At 37.2% G+C, this 19,128-nt stretch overlaps 1 protein-coding gene across 1 annotated transcript; it reads right to left on the bottom strand.

Annotated features, from left to right (window-relative positions):
- Window positions 1–2,354: 2,354 nt before the first annotated feature.
- On the bottom strand, window positions 2,355–10,694 carry LOC128134975 (parvalbumin, thymic). The gene is made up of 5 exons (XM_052773380.1): window positions 10,588–10,694; window positions 8,748–8,815; window positions 7,803–7,935; window positions 7,429–7,538; window positions 2,355–6,115 (listed from the first exon to the last, which is right to left on the bottom strand). The coding sequence occupies exons 2-5, from the start codon at window positions 8,806–8,808 to the stop codon at window positions 6,090–6,092; spliced, it is 330 nt and encodes a 109-aa protein (XP_052629340.1). The 5' UTR covers window positions 8,809–8,815; window positions 10,588–10,694; the 3' UTR covers window positions 2,355–6,089.
- Window positions 10,695–19,128: the final 8,434 nt, after the last annotated feature.

Below are 19,128 nucleotides of genomic sequence, written 5' to 3'. Positions count from 1 at the left end.
TTAATTCTTTTTCAAATGACAGATATAATGACTTATATAGACCTTAGTTAAGTCCTCTCGACCTTTTACAGAAGTCCTAGAGCCACGTGATGGCTCAGATACCCCACGGGCTAAGTTACTGTGGCTGACAAGATCTGCTAGCTAATCAGATTGATATTTATATCCCAAAGGAATGTGCATGGTGTTTTAGACAATATATAAGGTTTAGTGGCATACAAAGTAAATCCTCCAGCTTGCATCTGTTTTTAGTCTAGTGAATGATTTTTGATCTGTGAATGAAAAAATATAATTTTTTTTTAATTGCTTAATGATAGCAACAAATGGACATCTTTGTGGTAGGCTTTGACTTTTAAGGGCCCGATCCTGATAGGAATTAACTCATGAAACATTACTCCTGCAATTGCCCTAATAGTCTTCAAATAATACTAATACTGATACCTTTGTAATAGATATATCTGACATACAAGTAGAATCTCACAGGTAAAACTTTTAATTTTACATCAGCCCAAAGTATTTTTAATAAGCAGATATATAAACTTTGGTTACCCAATTACTGAAATATGTACTTTAGACTATAAAAATCTAATATTCAAGACATTTGGTTAGTATTAATTCATTGCATGGTGCACATTTTAAATCATCATCATAATTGTGTCCATTTATAGAATGAAGGTTGTCAGTTATTCAGCAGCACACAGGAGTATGCATCAATTAATGGTAAGGTCTGAAAATGAGCAGTAAAATCTGTGACATTTGATTCTTTCTTTCTGTAATGAAAAAATAAACTTTTGTAAGGATTCAAACAGTAGCTAAGCTCAAGCTGCAGCTTTTCTCTTACTGGTTATTAATAGGATCCTCTGCTCGGCTCTCTCATGAAATCTGTTGGAACTTAATGGCCTTGAGAATGGCTGAAATTGGCCAATGGTGTAAAAAGCCATTGGGAGAACATTTCAGACCCACACATATATAAACATGCACAGAGTATCATTGTAGATTTAAATAATATTTGAGTAATGCCATTACATTTAAAATAAAGCCTAACACTTTGTCAACGTAACATAAAGCTGCTGTAATTTCTTTCAAAAATCATATAAATGAAAATACAGACAAAACCTCATCTTACACCTCTTAGTTTCCCTCGATCGTTTATTCAAGAGAAGAATGCTTAGGAGAATGCTAACTATATTATTCTAAACCCATGCTGTGTGGTAAATTGAACATTGTGAAAGCAAAGTTTTCTGGACTATATAAGATCAAATGAGCAAGTTACTTTTAAAGGCATTTCATCCTGAACTGGTGGATATATAAACTAAATGATCCAGTCTTTCCGTTTGGGAATCTAGCTTTGCCTTTGTTTCAGATTCCTAGGAAATAATTGAGAGTATGGCCTGGGATCATAGAGAATCTGGTAATTGTGTCGGAATTATTAAACATTCAAGAAATAATCCTGGTGAGAAGACCACATTGAAATTACAAAGCATTTATCGATAAGTTTCTGTGGCAAACCAGAGCTTGCCTGTAGATGGCACCAAAGACAATTAAGTCCAGCCGTGAAATCTCTCCGGGGCTACTTAGGGTGAGAGAAAACCAAGGAACTGAGAATGAGAACAGGTTAACAGGCAGGTGGGCATTCATGAGAAAGGAAGAGGAAGGAACAGATATTTGAAAGAAAAGAAGTCTAGTCCACCAAATCACTCGAAAGACTGGAACATAAGCAGACTAAACTGAAAACTCAGAAATAATTGCAGAGGACTTTCCTTTAATGATGATTAGGACGAACAGGTTATTTCATCTGTCTAACAAAACCAGGTTTTACTGTGTTTATGCTGGCTAAATATTACAGTCGGTTAGGGACATCATTGCAAATATAAGATCAGTTTGTTCTGGAAGCCTGGGAGTTAGAGCAGAAAGTTAGTATCTAGGAAGTACCAGCTGATTAATATCTAGTTGTGATGAAACTGCTGTGATTCCCTTTGAGTTAAATATCTGCATATTCTACATTGACATAAGTTCCCCTTTGAACTTAGGGTCAATAATATCTTTGTAACTGCAGGGGAAGGCATTGTCTAGGGGTACCTTCTTTTCATATTGTAACCAATGTGGTGATCTGATTTTCTTTTCTGGAGCTTGATATACAAAAACTCTGATTATCTTGTTTTCCTGAGTGTACGATATGCTGATAAGCAAATCAAAAGTAATGGAACAGCCATATCCCAACTGCTAGATAGTGTGCTCTATAGACCTTCAGTATAGAAAGTGTACCAGACAGTCCATATCAATGTAATGGTATCTTTCTGTGCTTGCAAGCAAAAGTAATATGGAAATTAAGTTTCATAAAATGTGAGGACTTTAAATTAGTTCATATTCCACAGCATCCATTTATTAAAGTGTTTTAAAATATATGAAAAATTAAGCACGAAAATGTTAGGTACATGTCTGTTCAGGGATTTAATCAAGATGTATCTATTTCAGTAACTCATTCCAGGAAATGAATCCAGCCTTGGCCCCCTCTGCCCACACTGTTTGTGTGAAGAGCTCCAGGCGCCTCTCATGATGCTGCATCAAAGATTTTCCACATGGGCTGGCTGCTAACTCAAAGAAGAAACTTTACCAATCTATGTGTGCAATGAATGTTCTGACATCCCCTTGCCCTTTCTGTGCTCTCTTACTTGTTAGAAGATGACTGTGAGATTTTGAACAGTTGGAGAGCTGAAACTGAATCTGAAGTTTACAAATGGCTCTAAGTTGGGATTTCCAAAGGAACATGAAGTTAGGAGGCAGCCAGCTTCCACTAAATACCAGGAGATTTTATCTTCTGCATGACTCTGCTCCTTTATCAGGACAACTCAAAATTTTGGTTTAAGAGAGATGATGGATTCAGTGGCTAGAGCACTAGGGTGGGTTTGGGATATGGGGTTCAACACCCTGGTCTTCTATATCCCTTTTCTAAGAGCTTGTGTAGGACAATCAATTTCTTTGTGTTTAGTTCCCACTTTAAAGAGATCATAGTACGTCTTTATTTTACAAGAAGTATTGAGAGGATTAGAAATTAAACTTCTCATATGGGGTAATGAGGGGAATGAGATGTGTCTGAGAACTTACAGTCTTTGGGCTCAGTGAAACTCAGATCAGCCATTCACATTTTGGGTTGCTGTTTAATTGTCTTAAGTAAAGGTAAACCATATAAAAAACGTTTCCTTTATCCTGAGAATTATGAAGCAGTATTATACTGAGTATTACACCAAGTAGGACGGTCTAACTCTAAACCTGAGAACAGGTTATCAGTGTGATAATGCAGGGTGTTGTTAGATCCTTTCTGATTTGATGTAGCATAAACAATTTCTAACAGAATTTTGGCTTTTAACTGTGTACTCAGCAGTGTTTTATTTGTGTACTTCATTCATAAAAGGTTGATGCAGAGGGTTTAATCCTTACTTATTAGATTGTCCTGAGATGTTATAGAACCTCCATCCTTGAAGATACTCAAACTCAGCTTAGAGCAATGTGCCCTAAGTTGGCCTTCTGAGGAAGCGATTGCACCAGATACCTCCAGAGATTCTTTCCAGCATTAATTACTCTGTGATTCTATACCTTAATTGTGGTAACATTGTGATATCACCATTTGTCTCTTTACTACTTCAGATGGCATCCACATGGACATCTTGCAATCAAAGGTTTTCTCTAGTGCAATGACATTGTCAAGTTCAGAGAACACTTAGGGAATATGCTATTCCCCAAGAAAATTGAAGGCTGCCACTGGCTGAACTTGAATTCATTGAAATGAACCTTCCAAGAAAACTTTAAATTTTTCGAATTTGTTTCTTTTAGGTAGAAAATATTCTCTTCTGGTTTGGTTATCTCTACAAGTGTGGGTCCTAGTGCCAACAGAAGACTTATTAGGGACTAGACGTTTTTGCTGAATGGTCTATGGGCTTTGTTTAAAATCGGGGATTTTTTTGAGTTTTATTGTAATTCCTTCTAATGAAATGGCTGGATGGTTTTAATAAGATTTAAAACTTACGTTCTTGCCACAATTTACTGTTTAAGAAGAACAGATTTTCTCATAAACAATATTATCTAAGTTTTACATAAAGTTGCAACATACACAAGAATCGCCCGATTCTCAGAAGTACTTAATTCCCCCTTGTGGCAACAGAAGGCAGTGATGTTCAGTTGTTTAGCATCTCTGAAATACAGGATAGGCCACTATGTAGTCTTGCATTTCTTGCATTGCACATGAGACTTTCAGATGCACAAGGAATGCCGTATCAGGTCTGTCACTTATGGTATTGTGTGTGCCATCTGCTTGTGAACTAGTGACATGATATTTTAGTGATTAGCAGTGTGAGGAGATAATGTATATATTACATCTGTGTATTACTGCAGATCTGGATTGCTTTGGGGTTTTTTCTTCAGCAGATAGGAAAATGAATAAAGTAAAAGGAACCAACAGAGTCTCATCATTATGCAAAATATTTCAGTGCTGCAATTAACAGCAGCTATAATTTAAGCCCAGATTTAACATCAAAGGCGGTAAGGATAGAATTAGGTTTTATATTCATTATAATTCTGCCAAGGCTTCAGTGAGTCTGATTGCTAGAATTCCTCTTTTGCATTAGCCGTCTTAAATCTGCCGAATAGCTCTCTTACATGCCTGGGTATGAGTGAGCTGTACTTGCCTCACATAATCATCTCGCAATTCATGGAAATGCCAACATTGAATGTTACATAAAAGTTCCAGAAGGCTTTGTTTCTGCCATTCTTCAAAACAGCTGCCAAATTATGTTATAATTATCATCCAGTTTCAGCAGGGAGTATTAAAATGACAGTCTGCTTGTGAGCTGGAACCACGTCATGGTAGATGGGAAGGGAAACAACTAAATGTTGGTGGGGAAATTTCCAACCCACTCAGCCAGAAATGCACCTCATCTACTCAGTCTGTTGAGCTCTGCATTTAACCATGAACATTATTTACTTTGTCCATTAATGAAGACAATGCTGTAACTAGCTCTAAATCCTGTTATACACTTATCAAAGGAAAGACTAGTTCTTAGTAATTTTCAGACTTAAGAAAATTGCTAATATTATGGATAATATAGATGATTATTCATATAATAAATGAAAGAATTGAGTAATGGCCGTTATTTAGCAACGTAACAGAGCTTTAAGGTAATCAAACAGCAAGACTGGCTGTGGTTTCATCTGTAGGAGACACAGAAATTCACAGATGTGGCAAGGTATTATTGTTTTGTACATATTAAGAGGTAATAAGCAACATGTTCATGATTCACAGAAAAACCTCCAGGCTTGTGGCCATGCCATGTTGTCAGGGGACTGTGACTTGTGACAGTGTCAGAGTTGGGATTAGACCCTTCTCCTCTATCTCACAGCTGCCTTAGATTTCAGGGAAGATAAATCTTCTTAAGGGAGGGTTACGTTTTAGGCCATAAACACTTTCTGATGATACATGCTGTAGCCTAGTACTTCATTTTATAAAATTAACCACAAACTTATTCCATGCTTTGAACTATGTGTCAACTCCTCTTAAATTTTTTTCTCATATTCTCAGGGTTGGGACTTAATATAAATTATTTTTAGCTATCTTGTTAGCATTGCTTTTCCTCAAGGATCAGAGAATTAAGCAGAAATAAAACTCAGTGAAATCAGTACAATTAAGCCTTAAAAGATGTCATATTGTTTAAGATCATCAAAACTGTGTCTGGTGAGTCAGCATGGTCAAGTATGAGGATGGAAAACCTAAACAAAATTTAAAAAGCAGCTTTTTCCCCCAAAGTTGGGGATTTTTTAAAAATTCTTTTCCTCCCCTCTTCCAGCCAGAATTTTAACATTATGAGTGGTTGAAAAATCACAAAGTGCCTTCTTTACAGTGGAAATGTAACAACACCACATGACCAAAACATCTGTACATTTCAAGATTTCTCAGCAATCCGGTGTGTGAACTTGATGTATGGGGAATTGTTAACGCCTGAAACAATATAAAAATGTACAAACACATGCTGAATCTGAAGTGCTTGTTGGACGAGGTAATTGGAAGAGTCAGTCCAAGGTTGCCTTTGGTCTAATGCTGTTTATGCCTTCACCAGAGATTGGAATTCTGTCACGGAAGAAAATGAGAAAGGCAGAGAATAAAACTAGATGAAAGTGGTTTTTAACATCTTTAGAAAAGATAGATAAAAATGACTTGAACTCCTAGCCATGGAGGGCTCCCAAAGTTATTATAACACTGCACAAGCTACTGCTAAACTGAGATTCTGGGGGCGTAACAGATTTTTCACTCCTTAAAAAGAGTAAGTGCAGAGAGGAGGAGTGCGTCTGTAAATTCATATTTTTGGGAAATCCTGAGATAAGGTAAGCTATCTTTAACCCATTACCAACTCTGATAATAGCCAAGGAAGCAGAGAGTGAATTAGGTCGAGCCTGTAGCTTCCAATTTGAGGCATTTTTTGGTTTTGTTATTCCAAAGAAAAAATATCAGTAGTGATGTAATTTCAGAATGGGAGATTCAATGGTTAAGGGCTAAGATCTGTGTAATATAATGCCCTATTTGGGGCTCATAAACAGAAGCTGCAAAAGCTGCTGCTAAAGCAAATTCCTCCAACCGTGTATCTCTCTCTCCTCCCAAAATCTGGCTAAGATTAGCACGTGTGTCTGTTAGAGTTATTGCCACCTGTCCTAGTTCAGCTGAGACAGCCCTGTTTTCAGTGACTTAATCTCTAATATATGATGTATAATGTCCTATTTTCCTTTGCCGCAATTTCTAAAAGAAATATCCTGGCCAGTTCACATCATCCCTGTGAGGTTTTCTTTAGTAATTTGATTTAGTTTCTTGTAGAAGGACTGCCCAGTGAAATTTGCACTTATCAGATAATTCTCCAGCACAAAATTCTGTGCTGCATTGCAGCAGTTCTAGCCTTGAAAAACAATACCAGTCTTATTTTACATTAATGAATTAACCACTCAGTAATACTGACCAATGTTTGATAGTGGTAGATGAAGAAATAAGTTTATGTAGGTGGAGGTGTGTTTAGAAATGAAAGTGTCATATGGCCAGAAGTGCAGAGCATCCACTGCTGAAATGGAAATGTAAAGAATGAGTAAGTGTTCAGGATGTTTTAAAAATCTGGCACATTGAGTCTATGGATCAGACACACAGCAGAATTAACCCCAAAGCTGTTGTTATTGATTGGAAGAACAGGCTCTACATTGGGCCTAAATATGCTGTTGCTTGCAACAGAGACCAAATGTGTATAAAGCTATGAAAATAAAGGAGTGTTCACTAGTATAAAAATTGTGGCAGAAAGTACCAGGCCAAAGTACTTGGATGTATTCTTCATGCCACATTTTAAATGCAGCCCTAAATGCATTCATTTTAAAACATAAGTTTTATGAAGTTTCCAAAAGTCTTACCTTCCACTCCAATTTTGCCATCACCATCAGTGTCACCTGCAGCCAGAAAAGCCTTGGTCTCCGCGGAGGTGAGGACTCTAGCACTCGAAGAGAAATTCTTCAGAAACAGCCTGAAATAGAACAGGGTAGAGTACTGTGCTTGAGTTTTATTCTCTGAAATGTCCTTGGCATACCGGTGTTTCCGGTTTTCTTAAACCCATGCCAAAAAACCCATAAGGTAATGCCTCTTATCATCTGAGGAAATCCATACAGATTCAAGGAGAGACAAGGAATTGTATTTTATTTTTAAAACAACAGCAAGTTTCTTCTAGGACACCAAGCAAGTTCAAAGGTTTACATTTTTTAAAGAAGTACAGCAGCTGAACAGTACTTACTGAAGCTCTTCTTCTTCAATGAAACCACTCTTGTCCTGATCAAGGATTCCAAAAACTTTCTTTATCTGATCAGGAGTTTTGCTGGATAAACCAACCGTGGAGAAGAAAGACTTGTAGTTGAAGGAATCATCAGCTGGAAGGAACAGAAGTTGTTTAAATATTTTCCCTTGAAGTTGCTACTACTGTATGTATTCCTTGGGAATATGTATATGTTTTCTTAAGCATCAGCCTGCTCCTCTTCCTCTTGTTCCCCGGTGTAGCAAAAAAGAAGATACAGTGGATAATTTCCCTTTTTAATCGCTCTGTGCCTGTGGTCATATATCCTTTCAGCCAGTTTGAAGTTTTCTGCTACAATGCACATTCTGCTAAATCAGGATTTATGCAATGTCACATGCAATTAATAATAAATATTTAGAGGGTGCTACTGTTGCTTACAGGCCAACTCCTATAATTCTTACTTCATTTTCACTTAGTCCTTGCTTTGGTGAAGAATTTGGTAGAAAAGTAAGTAATTCACAGTCAAACTAGCTCTTTGAGCATTTGGAAAATTGGCTTGATCTTGCTGCAGAACTCTTTAAGAGAAATGAGACTGGTCATTGCTTCACAAATGACACTTTGATTCTGCAAGCTGAGGCTTTTTTTGACATTTTGAAGGCAAAGGCTAACTATTTAAATATAAATCTTTAACAGGTTTAAAAATTTACAGAGTTTAGAGTTAAGCCAGCCCTAACTGAAACTGTGGCCCTTTAATTGCTGCTCTGTGTTTTGGGGAGTGTTACCCACCAAATAACCACTTGTGAGAATTTCTGAATTCAAGGGGCTATACTGTAACATAGCTAGAAAGAGATCTCACGCAAAAGGAATCTAAGGGGAAAATGATAGGCATGTCATCTTAAGACATAAAAATGATACGCATCTTCTGGCTGCAGAGAGACCATTCCTTACCCTGGCAGCTGGAGAGAGCAGATTCAATATCTTTAGCAGAAAGGATGTCAGTGATGGCCATTGTTGAACTGTAAAATAAATTAAATGTGAGCTACTTAGTCATTAAAATGACTTCTCTACCTCTTTTATGGCTCTATTTGAAGTTGCTGCTGTGACAGTATATGATAGGGGAGACATTATTCATCTAATTGTAAGCCGAGCGTACTGTAACAGATGTCTGCAGCAGGTGCTTCCACTTAAAGCTGGGTAATGAGGGAGGAATTCTGCATGCGGCAGTGTGGGGCTTCAGGAAGATCTGATGCCTGTACTGCACTGGGAGAACGAATCAAAGGTGTCTAGCACCACAAAACTTCATGACTTCTGTGTGGGTTTTCCTGGAGGTGGATTATTACTCAATTAAAATTGGCATATATTTACAGCATACATAAAAGATAAGGCTCAGTATGTCCCCTAGAACTATATCTGGAATAAATGTAATTGGAATTTAAAAAATCTAGTATTATCAATAAATGTAGTGATCTTTTCAAAGAATGAAGGTAATAATGTAGAATAAATAATAATAATTTTACTCATTTCAAGGAAATCTAAATTTGGAGAGTAATTTCCTCCTGTATTTAGTTGCAACAAATGTAACTACACTATAAATTTGGCTTGCTGGGCTGCTGCATCATTAAAAGACTACATTTCATGATAACTTTATAAAAAAGTTTTCTTAAGTATGTTGTGGTTTTTTTTTTTAATTCCTTGTAGGTGATAATAAACCAGATTTTTATCCAGATTTTGGCATTTCAGTATATTGATGTGCTTAGAACAGACATATTGAGACTTAAAGTCATTCCTTGTAGAGTGGAGGAGGTGTTTTCTTCTGATACAGCAGCATTTGACAAAAGAGACTCTTTGTCCCATTCAGCTACCAACAGCTGCAATAGTTTGCCAGTGTAATATATATCGCTTAAGAAAATGCTACAAGGCCTGAATTTCTAGTCAATTTTTTAGTGTGAACATAGCATTGATGCATTTACAGTTTGGTACACTGCACACATCAGTGCAGACTGGTTACAATTTAAAACTTGCGACATTACTATAAAGTAGCTTCACGTTAATGAAGGAAGGGGAACTAAGGCATAGAAAAGTTATTCTTGAAAGCCACAAGAGAACAGAAATATCTTTTCATGGATCCCTAACTGATCTTCAACAACATCATTCTTCCTGTCTAAGCATGGAAAGCAGCATTCATGAGAAGGAAACCAATGCTGATAACCATTTATAGTCTGTGTGCTGGTTTGAGATCTACACACAGGTTTAAACTTTGCCTAAAATATGGACTGGCTGCCTCTGTACCTGTTGGTTTGCAGCAGATGAAATTGTCAATCATTTCAGTCCCTTTCTGAATATCTCAGAAGGGGCAGGGAGACAATGCGACAAATTCACGCTTGTGGCAATGGGTACTTCTCCGGCTAAAACTGATGAGTTACTTTTGTTTTGCTAGCAATTATTTTGTCCCAGTGGCTTCTTGTGCAAAGTACTTCCCCCTCTCAGTACTAGGCAAGATAATTTGGAGCTCTGCCATTGACCTAATTCCCACTGCTGACAGGATTAAAAATGGGGAAGAGATGAAGGAAAACCTAAAAATTGCAGCATTTTTTACAAGGGGCATCGTTCCTGTCTTTTTCCATCCTGTGATCTGAATGCTGATTCTATTCTATGTTATCCTGTAAAGATACAACATACTGGAAGCTGATACAAGAATAGATATTTTAATTGCATAGGTGCTTTCCATTTAGGGAGCATTTTGCTTTTGTGTTTCTTTTTCTCAAAGCAGAGGATCTAATCAGCTTACCTTTGTGGTCTTCTTGACTGGATAGGGAAGCAATCTGGTTGGGAGGAACGTACTTGCTGTGTGTCTCCAGCAGAGCTGAGCTTGCATATATATACTTTAAGTTGTATACCATATACAGATTTTAGATTTCAGCGTCACGAAGGGGGAATGGTGTCAAATGAACTTGCCTAACTAATCATCTTGCACTATTTTTATCTCAAGAGAATACATATGATATTTGCAAACGAAACAAGATAAGTGGCCAGATAGGCAAAAAGGACAGAGTCATATTAAATTTCTTCTGATTTAAGCAGAAAATACCAACTTCTCCATCTGATGTAGGGCAGGAAAAAAAAAACCACTCTCTGATATGCTTGATCCAAGGAGTCAGATGAAATGAAGCACTACTAACTTCTGAAGAGATGCCTGTAATGAATGTTTAAATGTGATAACTTGTTATCTTATCTGTAGACACTACATGTGATAGAGTTTCATCATTAGACCACTAAGCAAAAAAAAAAAAAAATCCTGTTCAAATACTGTTTGTGTAGCAAACCATTTAGGGAAAATAATAGTCATGTTGTTTCACAGAATGTCTGGTCCGTTGTTTTGAAAAAAATACCACACAGTGAATTTGTTGCTACAGGAGGTAAAATAATATTATGTCAATCCATTGGAACAGTTGGCTAGGGGAGGGTATTTTGTCTGGTATGTTTCCAGAGAAAATCTTACAATTCTGCAAGGTTCTGACATCCTGTTTAGTCGCATATGTATGAAGCAAAGGGGTTGTGATCTACCCAGCTGTCTCTGAGACAAAAGCCCCTGAGCCCTACATGAAAGATCTTTGTTTTCAGAGTAGAGAGAAAAATTTTGATAGCAGCATCACAGCAGGGAACAATACGTGAAGAGCGTCTTTGCAATTTTGTAGCCTACCTTCTGATCTCTTTTAGATAAGTGATTTTTTTTTTTTTATTTTTTGGCCAGTGCTGTTTTCAAGTGTTCCTTTGTGCTAGTTACTTTTTTTTTTTTTTTTAAATAGCATAGAATCAATTTGATCATCTCAGTTTTCTTCCATGAACGTCGTAGCCTAACTGGGTGAGAAGACTGTCAGCTTGGATCTCACTTGTGGCTTGAGGCAGCAAACAGTGAAAGACAAGTCATATGGATGACAGCACAAGATAGCATTATGGTCAGGGGTAAGGGATGGCAAGGGATGACAGTGCAATTGGCATCACAGCTTGAGGTGGTGGCACAGGAAGCAATGACAGTGCAGAGACTGTCTTAATGTCAGAGAGAGTATCAAGGCATCTTTTTTCTAAAGCATTTCCCTCTAAGATGGAAGGCAAACCTAGCCAAGCACTGAAGCCAAACACTAATAAATCATAGTGTGAGGCACAAAAAGTGGCAAATGGGGTGCCTATGAGACCTTAGTTCATTCGACATTGACAACAGCTGATGAAAAAGCAGCAAATGACTATTGCAAAAGATACTGGGTGTGGAGGGGGTGTTATTTCACTTACTGCATATAAACCTAAGAAAAATTATTGCTACAAGGTTTTTTCTTCTTACAAATTCTGTATGTCTGTCCTCCCATGAAAAAGTTTCAGACACAGATAATTCTTGCGAGGGGAAGAACGGTTGGTTAAGAATGGCTGTGGAAGATTTCAGCTTTCCCACTTTTCTGAATGGGTTGTTGACCAGCTGACGCTGAAAAATTTCAAGAATTTGATGGATAGATATTTAATACTGGCTCTTGTTGCCACTGGTGACATCTGGTAGAAGGGATACAAATATCACTTTCCCCCCTCAAACTCTTCCAAGAAATGACTTTTATTCTACATGGGAAAAAAATTCCTCTCCCTTGTGCATACACCACCCTTTTCTCCCCCTCCAATTCGGAAAATTGCCTACATAGTGCCAACAACTGATGTGAAGTAAGTAGGGCATCCAACATAAAAACTGATGGCATGATATGACCTAATGAAGCTAAGTTAAGAGGAAGGCCAAATTCTGCTGAAACTCTTGGACTGCAGGAGTCTACATGGGAATTTGGTCTCTGGTGTCTATTTCAGAGAATGCATTTGATTTTAGATGCAATGGCTTCTCATTTTGCCCAGAGCTAATTCCACATATGTTAACCCCTCGCCCCCACTCTTCCCTTTAAAAATAGCATTGATTGCTGTTATTTCCCTTAATGCCTGTGGACTGTTGCCATTAGTTTGAACTTCTGTATGTGAATCACATAAGGATTCGGTCTTTAAAAAGTGTGCTTTGTTTTCTAAAAGGCTTCAACAAGATGATTCCTTTTTTTCTCTGAAATTTTAAGGATGAAGCATGAACATCAAATGATTTATGGGTCTAGTCTGTTGAACTGCATTCAGACTCCAGCAAATTTTGGTGTCACTTTTGCAGTGAGATTGGAGGCACTAGAGATCCAGAACACGTGCACTGGCTGGCAGGATGAAATGCACAAGGATCATGTAACTCTATTTACAACCAGCCTCCAACAACCATTTTATTTTCAAGCCCTACATAAGAGATTGCAAAAACATCTGTCTGGTCATTTTTACTTTCTTAAATCAAATACTGTTAGTAACTTTCCAGCTGCCGTCCAACTTGGCAGGGAGAGGAATGGGGGAAGTATTAAAAAGTAAGAAGATATCCCTTTCAGATTTTCAGGTTACCACTAAAAGCAGTTTTAAACCCTGGGACTTGAGCATTTCACTTTGCTCGAGTCTCATTGCCTTCTAGAGGACTGTAATGGAATGCTCCTCTCTTGTTGTTTTATTCTTCCCATTTTCAATCTTAACTCTTCTAACACCTGAAGTTACCTCCCCAGGTTGACAAGCTGTATTTTAGGTCATCATAAGTTCTGTGATTGTTCTCTGATATATTCTTCTAATTCTTTGAGTGCTGACGTGAATTGTGTATACAATGAAATAACAAAAATACACTAAACAGTTGTGAATGCTTACTTTTAAATTAAATAAGTGTGATTTGCTGCCCTTGTAAATGCCTGAGATCATTTTCCCTGAATGCTTGTGATAGGGATATCCATAGTCACCAGTCAAGGAATAGAAATCACCTTATGTAATGTGTTTAACCTATTGTTAAATGACATGTGCATAGTGAAAGTGGAATATTCATTCAGCTTGTAATTTGCCTTGGGAATATATGAGGTGACAGAAATTGTATGAATGTAATTTAGTGTAATTGCATTAATGCATCATGCTCCTGTCATTTGAGGAATGTAACTCTTGGACTGATTTGGAAATATTTGTGAGTGGTTCTAGGTTTATATTACTTAATCTAATATCTGTAGACACCTCATAACTACCTCCCAGTAAAATGCTGAAAAAGAAAAACACTGTAATGGTTGCTAAGGGGTGAGGAAGCTCTACATGGGAAATATACCAAATAACATATATTTAATTTTTGTAAACTTGAATGAATCACAAAAATTATGTAATTTATTTTTCACTAGCTGTCATTCTAGTGTCAAGTAGCTTCTACCTCTGAGGTAGATCTTCAGAGATTCTAAGAATTTACAATGTAACTTTTCAACCTCAAGTGCCCTTTAAAGTGCTAATTTACAAAATTTCTTCAGTCATATTTTTCCTACATGTGTAAAGCATAATTTTAAGCCAATTGGATTGTTTACCTAAATCAGACGATTTCTGGATCTGCATATCTGAAATATTCAAGAGAGAATTTCAATTCTGATTCCAAAATTTGAAAGGAATATGGTCCAGATGTAAAATCTATGTGATTTCTCAAGCTGTAGCTTGAGATTTTTATTTCCGAATTCAAACTTTCCAGTTCACTTCCATTTCTGTTTTTTTTTCTGAAAATGTTCATGCATTGATACAGAAAGAAAAAGGCTTTTTTTTAAGCAAGAAATTGACATAGAAAGATTTCTGAAATTATAGATTAGTGGGTCTGTTATATCTGATACAATCATTCATAAATGGACAGAATACTTGAACTTTCAGATGACTTTATCCATAGTTTAAAAATTACATGCAGCAAGTATCAGAAAGTCTATAGAATTAATAATTTTCCTGCTTTAATTCTGAAGCAAAAAGGTTACTGTTTTTGAAGTATCCTAATAAAATTGCCAATGAAAAGGTATGTGTGGGATAATAACGTTTTTTTGAGTAGAAAATAAAATAAGTTCTGTCAAGGCAATTTCCTCTAGCTAAGTTGGAAGTGAAGATATATGCTGAAAAGAGAAGTTCTATTCAGTATTTGATCTACTATATTCTGTTCTTGAGCTACGTTCTTCAACTCCTGTCTGATAACATCCCTAAAGAGGGTCCTTGTTACAGGAATTGTAACATTAGTCTGTGTGTTTACACTGCATAGCCCAGTGCAGTCCTGCTCCATGACTGTGGTTTATAAGCACTGTTTATATCCCACTATAAACAGAAACAACTTCTTGCAGTTATGTAATTGTAGGAGCGTGAAATAAGAATTAGGTCATTATTCATGCATATACTAATCTAGTACTGATATTGCTGAATAGAGCAGTGCCTTCAATTTTTCTGGCAGAGTTGCTCGTCAATGATACATATATTTCAAGGATATATGGGTTTCAAAAAACCCAAATGCTAACTGACATAAAATTGCCTCCCAGAGATTTTTTTCCTGTGCACAAAGCCCATACCCAATCTGATTTATAGGTGCCTGGTGAGGTGTGACTTAACTCTCCGCTCCTCCATTTGCTGAGATCAGGAAATGGTCAAAACTTATCACAGCTCCAGTTCAGCCTGTGTGCTTGGGCTTCTTTTCTATAGAAACTAGAGCCTGATAAGGGGCTGATGTATGTTTGTCCAAACGTGGAGTTCATGTCTCTAGGGCACGCACCCGGACCCAGGAACTCAGAAGCATTCCTTCGTCCCTCATTAGACATTGCCAGCAACACTGACAATAATTAGAATGAGGACTATAGAAAAGTAAGCTGAATTAATATGGAAATTGGTACTAGAAACATAATGGCATCGGATATTAAAGCATGAAGTCTTTACAAACAATAATTCATTGAGCATTTGAGAGCTAAGCCTGGTTTAATCAAATGGTGCATCAATAAAGGGATTCCACTGTTCAAATATTTAAAAGATCAGTGGGATGAAAAGACAGAAGCGGGCATTGTTCTTCCTATACAGTGCTGTATTTGTGCTGTGGCTCCTGAGTAATACCGGCGTCCAGATAGTCCAGTGATTTCAAGCGTTATTGTATAGTACGGAACAACACAGACAGAAAATGTGAGTTTTTATTATTCATTTATGGACAAACTGTATTATATTCACTATGGATCCTATTAGCAAATTGTTGCAGTCAGGTGTAAAGTAAATCACTTCAAATCTGTTGCTCTGAATGAAAAAATAAATTTATTGTATTCTAGTGATAAATTCTTGTAACAGTCTTTCCTTGAATTGTAATGGCCTCCATCTGAGCTGAATTATCACACTGATTGCACTTTACTAAAAGGATACATTTAAAAAGGAATTTTACTAAACTGGAAACTTCAGGAGGAAAAGGCTAGGTGAATCTCTAGGGCAGGAAGCCTGTCTCCTTAACAGAAGTTCAAGTCTGGCTGTGACTGGTTAGATGTTATAGCAGAAAAAGTCCTTGAACTGTTCAGAAATTGACCATGAGCTCTTGCTCACACAAGATGAGGCCTGCCAGCAGTAAATGGGGAGATGCTTGACTGCATCAGTTATTCTCCAAGACGACTTGCAGAGTAGCATTATAATACACAGACAACAAATAGGTGAACAAAACTCTGGAGATTCTTGGACCAATCTTAAAATTTTTGAAGGATTTGACTTATTATTCTTCAGCTCTTGCATTTGGATATACTGTATAGAAACCTCCAGATTTGAAAATCCAGAAGGTGAGACCAAAAGGTATCTTGCTGATTCCTGAATTCTCCATATTGTCTTGTCCTTTTCTGAGTAGAGGTGGATGGAAACAGGTGTTAAACAAGAATATATGCTTAAGTGCTTTTCTGAATTTGAAAAGACCATTTTGCAAATGTATTGTATGTCCTACACAATGCTGAGCTGGGCTGTACAAGCTGTACTTCTGGGCAAAATTTGGCACTTAAAATTTTTGCTGGAATGTTAATTACTTCTGTGCACAATGTGATGTTACTGAAATTTGATTATCATATGAAATGTGAAGCCTTTAGTAAGCAGTGTTCCAAAGCTGTTATCTCAGAATGCCATGGTAAGGTAATTTCAGAATACCAAATCCCAGCTATTTCCTGAAAGTTACAACTTTATAAAACTTAACAGCGATGTTGAAAAATGCGTGCTAATCAGTGCAGAAGATCTTCCCCATCACATAACCTTGTAATTGATGGTGTCATCAACAGCAGAGACAGTCATTTAAATTATGAATGCTTCTGGTTATGAATGATGAATTTTTTTTGGCATAGGAATTAAAGTGTACGCATTATTAGAACTAGTAGAAGAATTCAAGTCATGCTTTGGAGAAAAGTACAAAGTTAGACATGGTTTGACATTCATGAATATTTGGGTAACCAACTGTATTTTTCTATTAAATATGTAGATATTACAAAACAGATAAAGAAGCATCCATTGAATAATGTTTGAAAGTTGTTCTAAGCCTTGTTGAAGTTGGTATATAAGGCCACCACTCTTAAATGAAAATATCTATAAGCAGTTATGTCAGTGCCTTTATGGATGCAGGCAGCTGAAATGATCAGCTTAATCTTTGTCAATCTGTTCCATTTTGATGGAGCTAGTCTAGGGAGCTTTCTGATGAGCAGTGACTCTGATGGATCCGAGGGAGAGTGACTTCCTACATAAAGATGACATGCTGATCTGGGGCATTTGCCTGAACATCTTCTATAATCACCTTTATTTGCAGAATACACTTCTATTTAAACCCCGGGTATATGGACAGCATTTAGCTAAGTGTTATTAACAAAACAAAGAAAAACATGGGAACTCATCTTCTGCTGATGTGGCCAGCAGGTTGCCTTCCAAAAGGAGGATTTCCTTTCGATGAGTGGAATTGGATTTCACCCAGTTTTAAAACCAGAAGTATGAAAAACACGATCTGATAATCAGGCATCACTTTCACTGTATCTTGGTGTCCTAATTCTGCCAGTTCTTCAGCAATCCCCTAGAGTTTTCCAAGAAAACTGTGTAAACAGCAACAAGGGCAAAAATAGCAAGACAGCTATTAGAGAAACAAAACCAATCAGTAAAATGGAAAATAAAAGTGCAATCTTTAGATGCTGTAACTCCCTTTCCACAATTGCTTTTATGCTATTCTGTTGAGGGGAACATCCACAAACCTCCTGGAGACTGCACTCTGGAGTATCCCCTGTGTAGGGATATTGCCTGGAAGGTGGGATTTGAGAGTGCTGACTTTGGGATGAGGCCATGGTCCTTTGGCCCTTGTTATCTCCGCTTCTCCAGTAAGCCCGGTTAGAGCCCATGGCAGCTTGTGGAGATCGCAGCTGGCTCTGAGCAGCGCAGAACCCATCATTACACAGCCTAACTCAGCTGTGCAGTGCGCCTCTAGGAAGAAAAACAGCCTGAAATTCAGCTTTCTCAAAAGAGCAAAATCTGTTTTGAGATACTGTCTCATTACATATAACTGAGGAGCGTTAGAGTTTTTTCTTGTTTATATGAAATAATCTGGGTAAGCCCCATTGAAATAGAGCAGCGATTTGTTTCCCTGAAGTGATCTTACAGTGTGTACTTCAAAGTGCAAGCAGTGGACTGTAGGCCAGTTGCTACAACAATTTTACAGCCCTGCTATAAGCAGGAGTAAGACTAAATATCCTAACCTACTTGGTTGTAATGACATGGGCTTGATGTAAGAAATTCAGAACTGAGCTAATATAGTTACTAAACTGTCTGTGTCCAGGGAATGCTGAACACAAGCGGAGCAGATGGAAGAGATTAAAAAAGCATAGAATTATCAATGAGAAATGTTCACAATTAAAGCGACAAACGTGAGATTTCCATGTATGTCTCTTTCCTGATTATTTTGAAGGGCATTAGGGTGAAAAAGGCTTAACATACAAAAATTGTTAACTCCATTTAGAATCAAATTAATTTGACTCACACAATGCTTTTCAAAATGATCTTTGTTTCCCTGCACTCCAGCCTAGCAAAAGCAAATCAGCATGTTTAACTCCACCACTTAATTTAGGACCATTTTAAGTTGTCTGTTGAATTTGATTAATTCAGCTTGTCCTCTACTATTTCAGCTACTAAGGAAATTCCAGTTAGGATCTGCTGGATCAGATATCCTGTGTCTCAGCTGACCCAAAATCCCCATGATGGCTTTAGCACCATTCTTAAGAGAATCACGCAGACTTAGTGACTAACAGACTTGTTTACCTGATCATGGCAGAGGATTTAATTTAAAAGATAATGGCATCAATGTTAGAAACTTTAGAATTAAAGGATGGTGTCTTGAATATTCTTGTTTTTTGCTGCTATTTAGTGCAATTCATTAATAACAGTTAAGGAGAAAATAAAAGAAGCTTAATGGATCCCTCTTGTTGGTGGGAAA

This window comes from Harpia harpyja, chromosome 21 (assembly GCF_026419915.1).
Source record: "Harpia harpyja isolate bHarHar1 chromosome 21, bHarHar1 primary haplotype, whole genome shotgun sequence".
Classification (NCBI taxonomy): domain Eukaryota; kingdom Metazoa; phylum Chordata; class Aves; order Accipitriformes; family Accipitridae; genus Harpia; species Harpia harpyja.
This window is presented reverse-complemented; position numbering and strand designations above follow the sequence as displayed.